Source organism: Epinephelus fuscoguttatus, linkage group LG16, assembly GCF_011397635.1.
Source record: "Epinephelus fuscoguttatus linkage group LG16, E.fuscoguttatus.final_Chr_v1".
NCBI classification, from domain to species: Eukaryota; Metazoa; Chordata; class Actinopteri; order Perciformes; family Serranidae; genus Epinephelus; species Epinephelus fuscoguttatus.
The window spans coordinates 12,485,746-12,505,738 of NC_064767.1; the positions used below are offsets into that span (position 1 = coordinate 12,485,746).

At 40.5% G+C, this 19,993-nt stretch overlaps 1 protein-coding gene across 1 annotated transcript; it reads left to right on the forward strand.

Annotated features, from left to right (window-relative positions):
• Positions 1 to 391: 391 nt before the first annotated feature.
• On the forward strand, positions 392 to 19,239 carry sult6b1 (sulfotransferase family, cytosolic, 6b, member 1). Its single transcript, XM_049600432.1, has 7 exons — positions 392 to 764; positions 7,953 to 8,068; positions 10,247 to 10,336; positions 11,283 to 11,406; positions 14,460 to 14,554; positions 14,789 to 14,945; positions 18,027 to 19,239. Exons 1-7 carry the CDS (start codon positions 569 to 571, stop codon positions 18,152 to 18,154), a joined length of 906 nt encoding a protein of 301 aa, XP_049456389.1. The 5' UTR covers positions 392 to 568; the 3' UTR covers positions 18,155 to 19,239.
• Positions 19,240 to 19,993: the final 754 nt, after the last annotated feature.

Here is a 19,993-nt window from a genome sequence, read left to right on the forward strand (position 1 = left end):
GTTTTTTTTTGTTTCAAAGACACTCCCAAATTGTCTAAGTAAAAAGCTCCCCTCAAGAACTCTCCTGTCTTAAGTCATATCTGAAGTTTTTTGCGGTGGGGGTTTTCCTTGACTACTTAAGAGATTTTGGGGGGCTGACTGGCAACACAAGTAGAAAGTGAAAACTGGTTAGAACTGGTCTTTAGTGAACATAATTCTGTGTGTGTATGTAGGAGAGAGTGAGACCAGCGGTCTGCAGACAGTCTGTCAGCATGCACCTCCCATCTGGCAAACACTGTCCAGGCATCTTCCACAGTCACACTGCCACAAACGCACACATTTTCCTGTGTGTGTGTGTGCATGTGTAGTAAAAGGAGGAGGTGCCTGGAGCCTCCCCCTTTTACTACACATGCACACACCCTGTCTGTGTTTTTCTCTGTCTCAGTGCTCACTCGTTCGCTATCAGTGCAGCAGTGGATGCTCAGCTGCACAGACAGCAGCTTCTCTTTTACCCCTACACTTTTGTGTGCTGTATACTTTATAATTACTTTTCTAGGAGCTTCTGATCTGTGCAGCCACGTTGTAGGAAATGGACCCCAAAACCTTCCAGAGCTATGTGCAGGACAGGCTGCAGAGGGCAAAGGAGATGAAGGAGGAGGAGAAGCTGTACAGATACAATGGGGTGCTGTACCCGCGCCTCATGTGCCATGAGGATAATTTAAAGGCTCTGAAGGACATCACCGCGAGGGAGGACGACATCGTGCTGGTGGCTTATCCCAAATGTGGTGAGTGATTGTGACTCAGTTACAACAGCCGTCAGGTCACATATTACATTTGTTTAAGTGACTAATAAAGTTTTTAAAGGGTCATTAAAGGGACCTTTAATCTGTTGTGACCTCTGACCTTTGACCGCCCCTCCACTGATTGCTTGAAATGTCAATGATTTTAACACTGGTGACAGTAAAGCTTTTTCTTAGCAGTGGTGAAAGAAGTAGTTAGATATTTCACTGAAATAAAAGTAGTAATAACACAGTGTAGAAACACTTTCTTTCAAGTCAAAGTCCTGCACTCAAAATCTTCCTTAAGTCAAAGTACAGCAGCATTAGAATATGTTTAAGGTACCAAAAGTAGAAGTACTCATGGCTGGATGATGAGACAGTGAGCCCACAGGCACTGATATGCCTCCCAAACAGGAGCAAGACAAAGACTTTGTGCTATTTTGCCCTATCTGCTTTTGTTGTTGTTGTTTGTTTGTTTTGGCTTGTCTGTCTTTATGGTCTCTTTGTAGTCTTTTTTTAGATAATTTTGTCTCTTTTTTGGTCATTTTGTGTCTCTTTGCAGTTCCTTTGCATCTCTTTGCTGTCTTTTTGTGTCTCTTCCTGGTCAGTCTGTGTTAATTTGAGTGCCATTTTGCAGGAGAAGGCCAAGGAGCTCCCTTCTGGCACTTTGGGCCCTTGCCCAGTTGGCCCATTCACAAATGTGTTCATCACTTTAATGTTAAATGTTGCAGCTGCTAAACGTGGAGCTCATTTGAATTACTTTACTATTGCTTTCCACATCAATAAAATCTTATCATATCTTAATCCATAACAATAAATCACATCATCAGTCATTACTAATCTCAATTTGCAAGGTAATTGAAGCTATTTAATAAATGTAGTGCAGTAAGAATATTTCCATCTGACATATAGTGCAAAGGTATTATGAACAAATGCTTGAAATGTAAGTGTAAATCTTAAGATTAGAATGCAGAATTAAACTGAAGTAAATCACCAATCAATCCAATAAAGTCTTATATATAGTATATTTTTAGGCATATTTAACATTAAAAAGTGACTGTTCTGGGTAAAATTCTGACATATTGATAAATCTCCTAGTTCTGCAAATGTGCCTGCTTACTGTAAAACAAGAATCCAAATTGTAATGTTATTTTTTCTCTCTGCAGTCTTTCCCACATGGTATATGATTGGGATTCACGTGAAAAAGTTTGGTACCAAAATCAAAGTTGTTCAACCCCCTTAATCAGTAATATGTAACTACGCAACAAGTCTGCTAATTTAAATATTTAACTGAGGTTTGCAATTAATCATAGAAATTAACACACACACAGGTGACCACCATGAGAGCTGAAAAACAGTTGTTTCCTTATGACTGATTCTTCATAACGAGCCTTTAGAAGACTAGATCATTTGGGGCTCTGTCCAGAGTTTGAAAGCACACACCATAACACCTCTAAAGCTCACGGATGAGCATGTTATATCATGTTATGTTTGTTTAATCTGTGCACAAGCAGAAATGTAAGAGCATTACTTTGTTGTTTTAGTGGGAGTCGCATGGCAGAGTGAGGTTGCCACAACAGAATCAAAACAGGAGTGATATATAACTGTAAATGCAGAGATAAGATATAAATATCAATTTTTTTTCCATCAAGAAAATTAACCATGAAGTATTGTGATGTGCAGAAGGAGGCATCTTGTGTTCCACTGCATAGACTGCAGTGATTAGGAGGGAGAAGTCTTTCTGTTTGTTCCTGATTTCCTGTTGAGCTGTTGCACATACCGCAACCATCACTGCCCTCAAACATCTGCACAAGAAAGAGTAGAAAAAGGAAAAAAAGGGAGATTGTAAGATGCAGGAAACAAAGCAGAATGCGATTACATGCACATGAATAACCCATTTATGAGGCTCATTCTGGTTCTGATCATATTCGGGATATGGTGTTCACATGAGCACAGAGACAGCAGGTTATTCATGTTCCCCATATACATCCTAGTTTCTTTCAGAGTGCTTAAACACATAAACTACTCTACTTCTCCAAACACCTATAACTGGGTAATTCATGTCCATGTAAACTCACTGACTGTGAGCTAAGTGTTTAAACTGATTTCCTTCCCTCCAGGCAGCCGTTTGCTTTGGTTCATTTCTGTAAAAATCAACTTAAAAACTGACTTTGTATTTCAAAGTTACATTTTTGTTTTGTGGCAGACTGTTTAGGAAACCCTCAGTAACGTGTAACCCTACAACAAACTTTTAACTGAGGTTTGCAATTAATCTTACAAATAAATAATTAATCAGCAATGAACCGTATTAATCAACAAACAAGTGACCTCCATGAGAGCTAAAGAACCGGAGAAAGTGCACAGCAGGAAGTGTTTCTGGAAACTCTTGGATGTTGGTGCATTCAAGGACACACAGACATCTAAGAGATTTTGCAGCTGGAAAATACTCTATGCATACACATGCAACAGTGCAGTGAAGGCACCGTGGTAGCTCACCTGGTAGAGTGTGCGCCCCCCCCCCCCCCCATACTATCTGTCTATCAGTTAAAAGCCAAAACAAGTGTCAGAAATCTGGACACTTCTTCTACTTACTTAATGATGATCGTCAGGATTGTGCCATGGGTACCAGCCTAACAGGTTTGGACCCTGACAAGATGTCACACGTTCAAACTAACAGCTTGATAGATGGTTGGGAAGGAAAGTTACACTACTTTGAATTTTTTTTTTTTTTTTTTTTTTTTTTATAGCTACGGCCATCTTTGACCTTCCGTAGAGTCAGTCACTGGTATTTGTTCATTTGTTCATTTATAAAGCCATACTGGGTTAACCCCCTTTGTATATTTGTACTTTAATTGACCAGAGATCTGACCATAGCCTCAGTCTGAGATCTCAAGACTTGTTGTGTTGTTGACTGTTCCCAGTGCATGGACTGAGCTGGGGAAGAAAGCTTTGATGTGCTCTGCTCCTCTCACTTGGAATAACCTTCAAAAAGTTTGAATCAATATGAACTGGTCTCTCTGTTTGATTTTAAAGCTCTCGTTAAGTACGAGGATGAATGAGTCAGTTGGGTCTTGTCATTGTGTGAAAGTGTTCTTATATTTCTACATTTTATTGTGTATTTTTTGTGTTTTGTGACTTACCCGGTTAAATATGGGTTAAATTAAAAATAAATAAATAAATAAATTATTGTGTTTTTCAGGCTTTCCTCACTTTCATTTTATTTATTTTTTTATAACTGGCCCATCAAGGGAGTTCAACACACACTAAAATAATAAAACAAGGAGTCGGATGCAGATAAAGAGTTGCAGAAGAGATACAGAATGACACAGCAAAAAAAAGGTTGGCAAACGCCAGCCCTGTAAATATGTTCACAATGGCCGAATCCAAACCTCATGACTGATGCCAGCCCCCGCAGCAGAGAGTCCTTTCTGTACAGAATTAGAGACTAATCTTACTCTGTAAAATCACTGCCAAGAAACAGCCCACCACATTTCCACATATCATGTGTTTGATTACTGAGTTACAGGATCGTATTATCAGAGCCAGGTTAGCTGTTTCAGTCTTTATGCTAAGCTAAGCTAACTGGCTGCTGGCTGTTGCTTCTTATTTGCCATCGTAATTCTCAGCAACAGAGACAGCAAACAAGTGAATTTCCCAGAATGTCAAACTGTTTCTTTAACCATATAATAGTTTCAAAATGAAATGTTATCACTGAATATAATTCGAGATTTTGCCAGATAAAGAAGTATCAATATTCTTGAGTGGTGACTGGTTAAAAACATCAAAGCAGGTGAGAATTAAAACAAGTAAAATGTCATTTTTCTGGAGTTAAATGTTGGTGCTGGAGTTGGGAAATCTTCAAACATACAATAAGTATTGAAAAGTTTTTATTCATTTAACACTGAATTCAAAAATGCCTCCTTTACAGCATAATATGAGCCCTTTAACCTTTCAATGACCACTTCACTTCCATCATTTTCCAGGAATTCTGGGTAGTGCATTGCAAATATTTGCCCCAGTACCTGAGTGAATATTGTTTATTATTTAATCACACCATGTCACAGCAGCTTTAATCTTGTTCTCTTAAAAACACAAAGCACTCAGTGCTGTTTCTTCAGAGGAAGAAAAACGTGACACTCCCGCTGTTGCTGCCGTGCATTCGAGGAATGTGACATGTCTTTTTGGGGTTTGTGTTTACTTTTGAAAAGCTCTTTGCACGCCAGATCGCTGATGAAGCAACTATAGGACGACAGACGAGTTTATCGCCTTCAGAAGAATGTTAGATCACGCACGCACATCTCTGTGTGTAGGGCCCTCGCTTGGCCCGGGGCCCGCATGAGGATAACAGAGCTATTGATCTGCATGTGTGTGACTGTACCTCTGTCAGTATAGCCAATGGGAGCCTCAGTTTTAAGAGCTGATGAGATCTTTTGATGTTACGGGCTTTTAAACCAGCATTTGACTGGCACAGATAATGACTTCCTGACATCTCGGTGATGTATGGAGGAAGATAGAGGAGGCTTAACCCAAACTTCACCTCCACTCTCTCATATTTACAGTCTGTGTTTTCACTGGTTTCTGTCTGTGTTGCACGATATGGCTCCCACACTGGTTTTCTGTTTCCCTTCTCTCCACATTAGTAGCCAGGTGTCATTTTCAAGGGAGATCCAATTACACAGAAAATAATAGCACCACTTCTTTTTCTTTAAACTTCTTTAGCTTGCCTATCTTCAAAGTGTCCTATACCCAGAAATCTCAGAGACTGAATTAAACCTGGACCAAAAAAAAGAATGAATGGGAGTGAGAATTTTGTAATCAAAACCCTGGTTGCCTTTTAAGAGACCTGACATGGAGCCACAAGTCGCATCAGATGTCTTTTACTCTACTTGTTTAGACTGTTGAAACATTTTCCACAGTGTACACCAGAACGACACATTTAATTTGGCACCACAATAAATAAATAAGTAAATAAATTAATTATTTAATAAATGAAAAAATAAAAATAAATACATATAAATAAAAATTGGCCGTGCAAAAACAAAAAACCCTGGGCAGTAAAAGCTAAAAGTGAGAGGCCTTCTGACTATGAATGATGATGTGAGAATTACACATAAATACACTGCATGGAGCTGCTGCAAATCTCAGAGGAAATGCTTTTAGTCATCACATAATAAAACACTTTTACGTGACAGGTAATAAGCAGCCCTTAAACCCTCGCGTGCTGCAGAGCTATTATGTAAGAATAGGATCCATCAGGGGAACAGGTTTATCCTCATAGTGGAGAGTAACACGCCGGCTCGCTGCCAAAACAAAGAGTGGAAGAGGAAGTGAAACAGATGAAAGACACGACATGCAGCAGCTGCAGAGTCCGTGATATACGTGTAAGTGTACAGGTGTGTGTACAGGTGTTATAGTAAGATTCAGAAGTTAGGTTAATGGTGAGTTATGTTACACATGAATGGTTGCACAGTTTGCATGCTTAAATATTTCCTTCAGTGACTTTAAAACAGTTACAATAATCTGCTGAATCCGTGGTTTTCCTCACATTTACCTCAGTTGATATGAAAGAGACAATTAAATCTGACTGACAGACAAAGAGCTGAGAATTACGATGGTAAGTAGACCTGCTAGACTGCTTCTATGTTTCGTCTGACCCTCTCTCAGGTTATTTGGAGAGTATCAGCTGTTGCCATCAAACAGAAGATGCCTAAAGTCCAACAGGCTCGACTGAACAGGTTAAGGAACTCATTTCTTCCTCAGTCTGTCAACCTAACGACTCAGAGTGTGGCTTCTAAGTGGCCTGGGTCAAAAACTGAAGTTTTATGTGTTGTTTGTTAACCTTTATTTAACCAGAAAAACCTTCTTCGATTAAAAATCTAATTTTCAAGAGTGTCCTGGCCAAGACAGGCAGCAACATAAGTTACAGACAGACAACAAACAAACATCCTGCAACGGTGCTTTGACGACTGAGAGGAACCAATGAGTGCATGATTTTGTTGTTTGGTTTGCCTTGTATCAATGGGTTTTTCTGTAAAACAGTTGACGTCCTGGGACGCAAGACGAATATCAAATGGTTTTCTGACGATAAAGAGAAATCAAATGACATCTAACTGAGCCCTCCTCACTTCTGATTGGTTAGTTTAGTCACGTGTGAGTTAGGAACAAGGGACTGTTTGTATTGTGAAGCTGGTGAAGGAAAGTTTTTCTTTCATCCATTTTCAGTTCAACATTAACTCATAAAAATAAAACGTGCTATGCATGACTCAGTCATTGTAGTGTACAGCGTCAGTTTAGATTTCGGAACGCACCCAAAGTGAAAAGAACAGCAAAGTGCCTCTTCAGGGGTAACTTTGGCTGCGCCCATGGTTTTATGTCTAAGTTTAAGGTAATTTTGAACCTGGTCTGACGGGCTCAAAAACTGATATTATAAATGACAACATTATGGAAAGGACCCTGACAGAGGCAGATCTTTTTGTTGAAGGGTAGATCCTTTTGTTGAACCAGAAACGTACCCATAATTGCTACCGTCAAACCCATGAGACTCTATTCAAATAAACAGTCATTTGAACTTGCCAATACATGCACATGGGTAGGTTTAATTAAGCACCAAAAGCAAGTGGTTAGGTTGAGAAGAATACAACAGTGTTTGGCTTAACATTCTTACAGGACGCGAACACTGGCCTCCTGGGTGAAATTTGGTGACTGGACTCTGCCACCACTGCTCCTGTGCGCCCTACTCTGACTTTTCACCCCCTTAACTTATGTTGATTTCCGCTGTGTTTCTCCCTGACACTATCAGGTGCCGGTGCGCACTGATGGCACCCAGGCAGCTTGTCATGCTGACATGTAAGGACAGCTTTTTCCGTCAGTGTCCCACATGGAAGCCACTGCCCAAGCGCTGGTGTTCAACAACTTTGAAATTAGTTGTTTTACGATGATAAAAGTATTGCTTATTTAAATTTTTCTCAAGTAGGTACAAAATTAAAATCTTTTTACAGTGTATGACAGGATCACATGTTCAGTATATTTTATATCTGCTTGCTTCACTGTCTACTGTTGTGAAATATTGAAACCTGAAACAGGTTCTCTTATACAGTGATTATATTTGGGTGTTGCTGTCCTGACCAGAGGTTAAAATGGAGTGTGATTAAACAATACTTGACTACAAAATTACGTGTGTGTGTGTGTGTGCAGGTTTTAACTGGATGGTGGGGGTGGTGAGGAAAATCATGGCAGCGGTCGCAGGCACGCCTCAAATACAATCCAAGATGCCGCCATTGATCGAGTTTTTTGGGCCGGACGTTGTGAAGGTAGGCTACTCCCCGGATGTGTGTGTGTGTGTGTGTGTGTGTGTGTGTGTGTTGTGTGTGTATGTGTGTGTGCAGGCAGATCCTGTTTAGGTTACCGTGCAGACAGACAGATGAAGATAAAGCCTGTGTTTATGTGTGTCAATGGTTTTTGTCGAGTCACTATCAGCAGCTGTTGTGTAACACAGGACTGTCAGTGATAACTGATGATGTGTTAACCGGAAGGAGTTGTCGATAGTTATGATGAACCCAAAGAGAATTATCACAAACTCCGCAGCCCTTTTCAGCCTCTGTTAACTTATTTGTAGACGTCCTTTGCCTTCATTCAATCACAATGGTGATGAATGGTTTTTGTTAGGGGGGCTCACAGCTATCCAAAAACTACAACTCAAAGCTCCTCATGTGAAACAGCAGTTTTGTTCTTGTGTGTTCCTGCATTCATCATTCATACTCATAGTGCGCTGGTTGAATGTTGCAATCCATCCTTATAAACTTGAACAGAAACCAAACCTCATCAAGTAAACTGATGTTTTAGGGAGTCGTTCTGTTGGAGCTCAAAAGTCAAACAGAGTTCAGCGTCTCTGCGGTTTGTCACTGCAATCTGAGCTTGTCGCGACATTTTAGCCTAAAAGACAGGATGATGACGTTAATCGGCGACAGATGGCTGATCTGTGATCAGAAAACACATTCTCACATCCTCTAAATAAAGGCATTAAACAGAAATGCAGATGTTCTTTGTGTTTAAAGGGATTCTTGGAAGTCTCATTGATGGGTTTGTTTCAACTGTTTAATCAGGAGCACATGGTTTGGTGTATGTAATTATGTGTGTGTGAATAGTTTGCTGTTGTCTAATTAATCATGTGTAGAACTCTGCAGTGTTAAAATCCTGAGAAAGAACAGGGCAGGGAGACAGTAAAGGAATATCTTGGAAAGTACGTATATTCTCTTTATAGTGAGAGTTCAGTGAGATTCCCACTAGTCTCAGAAAATACTGCGGATTCATGGTATCATGGTAGTACAGAATTATTCTTGCTCTGTCAGACCTAGAGTTGGTTCGTGTTCTCACGGCAGCATTTACAAGCGGACCAGATCAAATGCCTTGTGTGAGAAAGCTGCTTTTGATTGATCAGAATTTCCATGCGGAAAAAATCCAGGAAGTAAAGCAAACGTTGAAGAAGAGTACACTTGCAAGATAAATGTGACACTTTCTAATGTCACAATGGAGGGACAACTGCACAGGTTGATTTTAGCGCTGCTCATTGTGGACTATATTGCTGTCATTGTTCATTTTAGTCAAACCATACAGTTTGAAAACGAGGTGCGGCTCCAACTAGAAAACAATGTTTTGATGCATTGGATGTGCTGAATGTGCATATTAAGGCAGTACAGGAGGAGGTGCACATTAATAATCCTCCAGGACTGTAACATGCTCATGTTTAACCCAAACAATGTGTCATGTGACTGCAGCTGGTTCAGATCCAGGTTGGAACACGTTCTCACCACAAACAAACCGCACCAGAGTTTGTTTGTAACCGGACCGAGACCACCTCTTCAAGAAGGTCTCGGCCTGGTTGTTTTGGTGCACACCTGAGTGTGATTGCCATGTTCACACCTGCCCAAACGAACCACACTTAGGGGGCAAACGAATTTGAGTTGAAACCATTTTTTAATGAAGGTATGTATAAACAGTCTCCCTTTTGAAAACAATGGTGAATAAAATAAAAAAGTATTGTAGATAAACAAATGTACACAGTGTGATAATTGTCAATTTTCATATTATGGTATACCTTGAAAGCATTATACCACTGCAACCCTTTATTTATTGGTCTGATTCAGCGCAGTGCATTCTGGTAGTCGTAAGTCTTCTCCTTCCTCTTTCTCTGCTTTCTCTGGTTCTGTAGCACCAATTTCAAAAGTATTTGCATCTTTCTACAGCATAGACACCCTACTTTTATTAAAAATCCGTCTTTCCTGCTGTGAAATACTTCTTTAACAAAGTAGTTTTAGTTCCCTAGACTTAACCAAACCTTTACCATAGATCAGAAACCAGTCATTTTTGGTATGGTCTTTCTGGAGGGAACTGTCATATGATACAAATCTCATTCTGGTGGTATACTGTAATGTCTAATGCTGAATAACTTCACATAAAAGCATATCTCCCCTCTCCTGCTCTCCCCTCAGATCCTGGAAGAGACTCCTTCTCCAAGGTTTCTGGGGACTCACATGCCTCCTGACAACATACCCGCTTCCTTCTACGCAAAGAAAACTAAAGTAAGTTTCAAAACGTCTGCAACAGCATCTCCAACTCAGAGAACAAATAGATCATATCTGTTCAAGTGAAAACAGGAAAGGAATTGTGTCTCTTAAGTCCTCAAATGGGAAACAAAGCTGGTTTGAGTCTGAATAAAAATAAAAACGAGATGGACAACATAGGTGGCCTTTAAAATGTAACTCTTCCTCATGTTATCCTCATGAGTATGGCTGGATTATGAGACAATGGACCCCTGGGCACAGACATGCAAAAAGCCTCACCACTTTTCCTACATACGAGCCAGACACACAGACATGGTGGTGGTTTTGCATTTTCTTTTGTTTAGCATGGCTTTTCTAGTCGTTATGCATATTTTTCTGTCTCCTCGTGGTAGTTTTGCATCTCTTCGTGTTATTTTGAGTCTCTTTGAATTAAATTTGTGTCTTTTTTGTCATTATTTTGTGTGTCTTTGTGTTTTTGTGGTCATCTTCAGTCTCTTCATGGTTGGTTCGTGTCAATTTGAGTGACATTTTGTAGATGCTGGCTGAACACATTTTCATCCCAGGTCGCCAACCCTGGGACATCAACAAAGGCACGTTATGTTTTGGCAACAAAAGCACGTGGTTAGGTTTCAAAAAAAACATCTTGGTGTAGCATTCGGGAAGCAAACTCTGGGCTCCCGGATGAAAGTCCAGGCTTTGTTGGATCCATACATCACCTCTCCTCTCCCACCCACCCACCCATTTCTGAACAAGCCTCCCAGGCCTGTGCCTGGTAGGCTCGTTCAGAAATCCATCCATGCTTGTGATAAAATAAATTCTGAATATATTTGGATTGTGTAATGACATTTACAGTGCAGTTTATGAGACATAAAAACTAATTTCTTCTGTTTTAATTCTCATGATTTTAAATTATTTTCTGTATTATGGTGTTATGATTTAATTTATCGTGTTATGTGTTGTTCAGATGCTGGTGATCTTCAGGAACCCCAAAGACACTTTGGTCTCCTACTATCATTTCTGCAACAACAACCAGGTCCTCCCAACTGTGTCCTGGGAGTCCTTCTTCTCCAGCTTCATGAGTGGAGACAGTGAGAGAACACACACACAAACACACACACACACACACACACACACACACACACACACACACACGCACACTGCCCACTTCCAGGTTAGCGCAATGTCATCACGACTCCACAGTAGCATTTAATAGTAGTGTTCCCTGAACAAGCACCATCTATTCAGTATTAATTATACCACTGCTGATGATGGGTTACCAAAGAGGCCTACAGGACTCAAGTCATCATTTTGACTATTTTATTTCATTTTAATTGCTTTTGTTCCCCTTTATCTCTTCATTGTGTTTTTTTAAGTAGTCTCATGCTGCTGTGGTTAAAACGTGCTGCGAGCCACTTTAGACTCATAGTTAACCTGCAACATGTGGCTGAAAAAAATGCTCATTGTTTTTTTATTTAAGTTTATTTCCTTTGACTGGCAGCAACATGAAACTCCAGACAATTAACATCATTTTGACCAACATCAGTAGAGCCAACCTAACTGGAAAAGTTTTCTTATATTACAAATGAGCTACAATTATTCAAAAGGTTGATTAAATCGAAACAACCTGTGCAACTTGTTATGTAACTTTTTATTCAAATGTAATAATAATAATAATAAAATAATAATCTTACCCATGATAACAGAATTTAAGATTTAAGATTTTAAAACTTATAAGCACTTGCCCTCCAATTAATACATTGAAGCATTTAATATTACGCGACTATAGGGCAACAAAAACTGACCAACGAACATGGCATTATTTAATTTAAAAAAAAAAAAATGTATGTAGTTGGAGGTGTTCCAGTTTAGCAACGGGTGCACAACCCAAGCTCTCCAAGAACACAAAGAACAACTTCTCAAGAACCTTAAAGCAACATCAGGGATGAGAGAACAAACCTCAGGAAAGGCAATTCAAAGAGCAAGATCCTCAGATGTGTGTGTGTGTGTGTGTGTGTGTGTGTGTGTGTGTGTGTGTGTGTACGCACCAGCATTTATATATTTGCCTCAACCAGTTTTACACCAGAGAAGTGAAGATTTGATTTTGGCCTCACTTTCCAACTTTAAAAAAAACAGTCTAAACCCTCAAACAGCTCCAGCTGTCCGAACAGACTCTGTAGTTTTACGCTCTGTGAGAAAGTTAGTGAGTCTTGACCAACCTCAGGTGATGTGGTTCATGCAGGTTATAGACTGTGTTGTATTGCACGTACTCGCACAGCCTGACTTTATGATCCTGTGTTTATGGACTAATAAACAGTGTGTTCAGCCGACTCAGCAGGGTCACTGTGGAAATGTTGGATGCATTTGAATCCAAGTGGGGTAAAGAGACACTGGGCACTACATCATGACACTCATACAATGTGTGTTAAGATGCTTCTCACGCCTTCTCGGGGCAAAGGAGAGCAATCTATCAGTACATAGGCCGATAGCATGACGTTTGCAAGTATTTCAAGTCTATGTATGATGTCAAAGTATCACAGTGTAGTATAAAAATACTCAATTACAGATGTTATGTAAGTAAAACACGTTTTAGGAATGCATGTTTGTCTGTGATTTGGTTATTTTAAGATGTATAAATACATGCATCTCTCATATAATGCACAGCAAGCGTGGTGTAATACTACAGCAAACAATACAGTGTGTTTTTATGACTGCTTCAGAATAAAAGCTTGAATCATGTAAATGCTTTTAATATGAAGCAGCAGCAGCAAATGTCTTAAAGCTATAGTGCGTAACTTCTGTCGCCTCCCAGCGGATAATGCGTTATTACCACTAATAAGCCGAGTGTTACACAGAGTAACACTCGCCACACACTGTGTACACAGAGTAACACTCGCCAGTCGCCACACACCGTGTACACAGAGTAACACTCGCTTCACACCGTGTACACAATGCTACACAACGTGGCAAACACCAGGTTGCTAACATTACATTACATTCATAGCACCATTTCCAAGAAAATAATAAAGTACTAGGTCCAGTACATGTAACAGCAACTCATACTACTCATAATATAATTACAAACCAAGTCACTTACTTATCCAACAGCAGCAAGGCAACATCCGTGTCTGCCCTCAGTCCAGTTTCTTCCTTCAGGGCTCTTCACCGAGGAAAAGCAATGCCAATACAAATCCTTGTCTGCCTTCTCCATTGGTCACCTTCCTTCTTTGCTAATAGACCTTCAGCTGAATGTCCAGGCTTTTTCTTTGTGGTAGGATCCACTTCTGGACCGTGTCTCGGCCGCTTCTCCGCCATGTTGCTTTCACCTTCTACCTGCGCTCCACCTCTTGCTGTGACACTCTCCGCTCGTCCCCCCCCCTCCCTTCTTGTTGTGAGGAAGCATTTCCTGTGCGCCAGCGCGGGAATGTTGCCGGTCTACACGCATACTAAAAATGATATATATTGAAATTACCACGAGATGTTAGAGGAGCCAATCGGCTTAATCAGCATTGTGTCATCTCCTCTAGTAGTGGCTTGGGTGAGACACACTTTTACGGACATGTAGAAGTTACGCACTATAGCTTTAAACAGTGAATACAGGAAACAGTAAGGCTGATGTCAGTGGGATACAACTACAAATAAGATTAAATAAATATGCAGCTCGCATGCATGCTTAGTTTCCTGTGAATCCCACGTGTGTGAAGTCCTGCACAAGAATGGCGGACCCTGCCACAAACAATAAAAAATCTACTAAACAGAGATGTAAGTCACTGGTTTTTGGGATAAGGGACAAAATCTGCCTTACCAGTCTATTCTCATTCCCTGTATGTCAAGTATTGAAGCTTTGTCACGCCCCATGTCATATAATGTTGACGCAAAAGGCAGCCTTCAACATTTTTATGAGACACAACTGCCAGTCAGCCAGTCCAATGTAAACCAGTCAGTGGCAGTAGTTGACGCTGAGAGCAACTGACCTAGTATTAAGAGTGAGAAAGTTCATGCAGGGTTGAATGGGATCAGAGGTGTATGGGTCATATAAAATCATACTTCAGCCAGGAGATCACAGTTCATGTCTAGTGTGAATAACGGCTGATCAGTTTGTTGTCATTTGTGTGTGTGTGTGTGTGTGTGTGTGTGTGTGTAGTTCCCTGGGGGTCTTACTTCGATCACGCTCTGGCCTGGGAGAAGAAGATGGACGACCCCAACGTCATGATTGTCACCTACGAAGAGTTAAAACAGGTAGATCACACAGTGCTTGTTACATTGCATCTGATAGAAGGTGGTGGCTTTAAAAATGTGTAAGATTTTTAATGTTATTTTTTATATACGATATTTTCAAAAATCACTTGTTCCAACAGTTTATATGTAAAATCATCCTGTAGAGACATGAAACTTGTTGCAGAGAGACGATCACTCACAGTCAGTGTTTAGTGAAAGTGTCTGATGGCTCTGATTCTGTTCCCTGTCCCTCAGAACCTGACCGAGGGTGTCCGTCAGATCTCCACCTTCTTTGGCTTCAGCCTGACAGAGGCTCAGGTGCAGCAGATCTCAGAAGGTAGCACCTTCAATGCCATGAAGGAGACCTTCGGCAAATCCCTTGGTAAAATGGGAGACGTCATCTACAGAAAAGGTGCTTTAAACCATTTTGTCACCACAGCAAAACATCTTTAAGGAGTGCTGTTTTTACTTAAAGGTCCAATGTGTAAGATTTAGGGGCATTTAGTGGCATCTAGTACCCCGGAAATCCAGAGTTCTCGCGAGAGCACAATTTGAATTTGCTCAGTGAGTCACTTTGGCAATCAGTAATGATGCTCATAACCTATGCCCTTGGAACCGAGCTGCACCAATCACATCGGTGTATCTGATATAGGCGGGCCAGAGGCGAGCTAAACAGATGACGACAGCGCTGCAACGACCGGAATCAGTCAGTAAACACTGCAAGATGGCTACGGATGAACACCAGTTGTTTGAAACGGCTTTGGCCGCTACAGTGAACGAGTTAGACCTGGCTTTTTCTCTAAAAGAGGAACAGAAGACGACGCTCGAGTCTTTCCTTTGCAAGAAGGACGTTTTTGTTGTTTTGCCGACCGGATACGGCAAGTATCCGCTGGTAGCTAAGCGTAGGTCTATACGTCACCCTGTGTATTGTTCTGATTGGTCGTAGTGTTATCCAATTGCATGCAGTGATATTTACAAATGCATGCTTGGTGCCGCCCCTCGAGTTGGGCCATTAACATTTCTCATGGCCAGACCCTAAATCTTTCTAGATTTGGGTCTGGATTTCCGAACTAGGCATCTAGTGGTGAGGATTGCAGATTGCAACCAGCTGAAACTTCTCATGGTTAGAATTCCTTCAGTGTTCTTTGTTAAAAAAAAACTGATCAAAGGTCTCTTCCTCTTCAAAACAAATGGACCAGGTGACTTAAACTGGTGAAAACACTGAATAAAGCTGTTCCACGTTAAACAATTAGTGTTTGGCTGATGCTGTTTAGCATGACGGAGAAGAGCCGCCAGCACAGCACCTGCTAATCTGTGCTTACCTTCTTTCTCTGATAACTCAAGATCCAGACATTCAGGAGGCTTAGCAGGAGCCGAATTATCTGCAGAGGTCTCTTCCTCTCCAAAACAAACCAACTGGGCAATTTAAACCAGTAGAAATATCAGTATCAGTATTTTTCCAATGCTGCTTGTCGTGGAAGGGTTGCGAACTATGCAGCCAAAGAAAAAACATGAAGGCCCTATCTAGAGCCAGTGTTTGGTTTGTCCATTCTGGGCCACTGTAGAAACATGGCGGTGAATAATGGTGATCTCCAAACGAGGACACGCTCCTTATGTAAACAAACACAAAAAGTAAGGAAATTTGTGTTTGGTAGATTATTTCTTTGTTTCTTTGTAACAATGCTTCTTGGTAATAAATCTTATCTGGTTGGAAAGCCTGTTTATTTCCCTTTTAAATGGCGCCACATTTGTAAGGAACATGCATTTGTGGGATGAGCAGCAGAGCTGAGTATGTGGGTTGCGCCCATGAAAAATTTGCTAAATCTTCTCTGCCAATGCCAAACAGTTTTTTGTTTTTTTTTGCTGTTGCTATTGACTCTTGTTTTGAGCTTCTGGTAACCCCAGTCAGGCACCTGATTGTCAGCACCTGTGAGCATGGGCCCTGCTATAGTGGTCAGTTGGTGTCTGCTCCAAGAATCGACATGCCACATTCCAATGATCTGGATAGGGCCTGTGCGATAGGGCAACTTCAAACTGGTGTTCTGTAAAACCAAGTTGCGGCATTATTTGGAGTGAGCCCTGGTACCATCTGCAAACTGAAGGCCAAGTCCCATATAACGGGGGATGTCAGAGACAGGCTTTCTGGTGGAAAACCCCCATTTCACATGTAAGCCCGTCCGTGTTTAAATGAAACCTGTCTCCTTGGAACACAACCCTGCCTATTCTGGATCTCCAGCTCTTAACCAAGGTTCCTGCTCCTGTTGACTGGGTGAGGTGAATAACATCGATCATCTTGTTACAGTCCATTCTTCTGCTGGGAAACCTTTTGTCCTGGCATTCATGTGGATGCTACTTGACACACTCCTCTCACCCGCACACTGTTGCAGACCAAGTACCCCCCCTCATGGCAACGGCACTTGTCAATGGCAGTGGCCCACCAGCAGGACAACGCACCACGCCACTCCACAAAAACTGCTCAGGAATTACACGAGGAATGGAACTAGGAGCTCAAGGTGTCGACTTTGCTCCCAAATACCCCAGATCCCAATCTGATCAAACATTTGAGGGATGTGCTGGTACCCCAGAGGTACCCCCAATGCACGGTGGGTGCTCCTTGGACTGATTTGGCTCTGACCTGTCAAGGCATGGACACAGGACCTCTGGAGGTTGTCTTGTGTTGTCTGGCACCAGTGCGTTGGCCGCAGATCTTATAGGTCCTGTGGGTTGTGAGGTGGGATACCAGCATGTCTTACAAATGTTTGATCAGATGGGGATCTGGGGAATTTGGAGGCCAGATCAATGCTTTGAGCTCTTTGTCTCGTTCCTCGGACAATTCCTGAGCTGTTTTTGTGGTGTGGCATGGGGTATTGTCCTGCTGGGGGGCCACTGCTACTGAGGAGTGCAGTTGTCATGAGGAGGGATACCTGGTCTACACTGGTCTGTCTGTGTCATAGAAAACTAAATAATATCATTCAAGAAAGGGGACCTTAAAGATGCAGTTCAGCCTTTTGGGAAATTCGTTTATTTGCTCTTTTTCAGAGTGAGATGTGAAGATGAATATCAATCTCGTGTGTTGGGTACAAAGCTGGTGTCAGGACTTGCTAAGCTGAGCATAAAAACTACGAGCACAGGGAAACAGCCAACCTGGCTCCATCCAATTGTTTTTCAAATATACCTGCCAACACCTATAAAGCTCAATAAATCATGCTTTGTGTCTTATTTGTTTAATCGTTACTCAAACAGAAATATAATACCTATAGTGTGAGGTTTCAGTGGGAGTATCAGATTTGTTTGTTTGCCTTCTGGGTGTAATTTTCTGCTAAAATAACACCTGAATGCAGCATCATTCAGCCGCTAGTGTCAGATTTTATTCATGAGCACATGAAAGAAGAGTCCCTGGTAGTTTTATCCTGAACTGCCAGAATTATAGGTTAAGACATGAGATTGATATCAATCTTCAGGGTTTAACTGTGCTATATTTTTGTCCCTGCAGGCGAGGTCGGGGACTGGAAGAACCACTTCACACCAGAACAGAGCCAAGAGATGGACGATGCCTTCAACAAACACCTGGCGGGAACCAGGCTGGGAGCCAAACTCAACTACCAACTGTACTGTCAGTAAGAGAGGAGGAGAGGGAAGCACTGCACAGATTCATCTGCACCTGCTTGGTAGAGGAGGTGTCAAAAGTTTCTTTGTCACAGGCTCAAGAAGGGAGAAACTGAGGAAAGAGAGGGAACCAGGAGGGAACAAGTGCATTATGGGTTATTGTGTTATTTACTCCAACCTGTGAACTTTTGCTGCTGTACGAATTCTACAACAGAAAACTTTAAAGGAATAGTTTTAGATTTGGGGAGATCTGATATGTGTCTGCAGCTCCAAGTGAAGAAATAGTTGTTGTACTTTTTTTGCAAATCAAACAAATTAGATATAAAATGTTAATAAGTGATCATGAGAGGTGCTGGAGAGAGCCAGGTGAGCTGTTTACCCCCTTTTGCCAGTCTTTATGGCAATGGTGGAATTCAACTAAGTACATTTACTCAAGTACTGTACTTAAGTAAAAAAAATCAAGGTAATTGTACTGTAATCATAAATGTAAACCATTTTTCAATAACTAAAATTGTCATGAAGACACACGTGGTAGAAGCAAACCTGATTAAAGACAATTTGTTCAGAGAAAAACTGATTTGTGTTCTATGTTTGCAGATGACTTAGTGTTTTCTTACATACTTCATGCCCCTCAAACTGGTTTTAACATTCAGCCAAGTTGGTTGCTATTTGCTCTGGGCATGTACAGGTTTGTATTTAACCACACCAGAGTTTATCAGATTCAGTTGTTTACCTTATAGGTATGATTTTTTTCCTCCCAAAATATCACCTGAACGCAGCATTGTTTAGCAGCTAAAGTCTCAGATGTCAGATTTTTCTCACAAACACATGAATGTTAAGTCCCAGATTGATTTCTTTACCAATGTTTAACACCTAATTTGACCACGAAGCACTTGAATTCTCTTTAAACTGGCAGCTATCAAAACTCATGTTCACAGATTTCACTCTGGTCCTGAAACTGTGGCTTTGAAACAGTACTGTGATGAGATTATTATGGGCTATCATAAACATGCATAATCACTGTTTGTGCTGTGTGTATATTACATAGAATGCATCACTGTACATGATCATGATGAAAAATAAAACTCTTCTTCACATCACTTATTTGATCTCAAATTACTTTATCTTTGCTGCTCAGCACTCGGAAGGGCCTCCTATCAATCAAAAAAAGCTGCATGGGACTTGTGTATGTAGAATATCCTGTTTTCTTTATCTCCTTATTCAGTTTATATTTAGGTGTTTTACTTCAAGCAATTTTGTTTTAATGTGATAAATGTTTCAGTATGGTAAAAAAAAAAAAAAAAAGCTCAGAAACTTAAATCAGTTAGCACACTGAGCTGCTGTAGTGAAACCACAAGACAAGATCTGTTTGTACAATAACAGTCACAATAATGATACAATGCAGTAAAACATTTTGTTTAAGTTTTTTAAACTAAGATATGATGATTGTTTTTTATTGTGTTCTGTATTATATTTATATTACATCTTTATATTACTATATACATAAGAGATGTATTATTGTATGATGCAATACAGAACATAATGCAAATATCAGTAACATATTAACATAATATATTATAACATGGTAAATTGTAATATCTAAATAAAAAAAATTAAATTGTAAATCTTATATCTTTTTCTGTACTTTTACTTTTATTTCTTTACCTTTCAGTTTCAAATATTGTACCTTTTTCTTCACTATATAGTTATTTCACTTGTTTAATTTACAGATCCAGATTAGTAATATAAAACATAATCAACAAATACATTCTGATTTATTATTTATGATTACAGACAAAAATAAGACTTAATTCATCCCGCAGTGAAATTCACAAACTGCCCAGCAGTATAAAT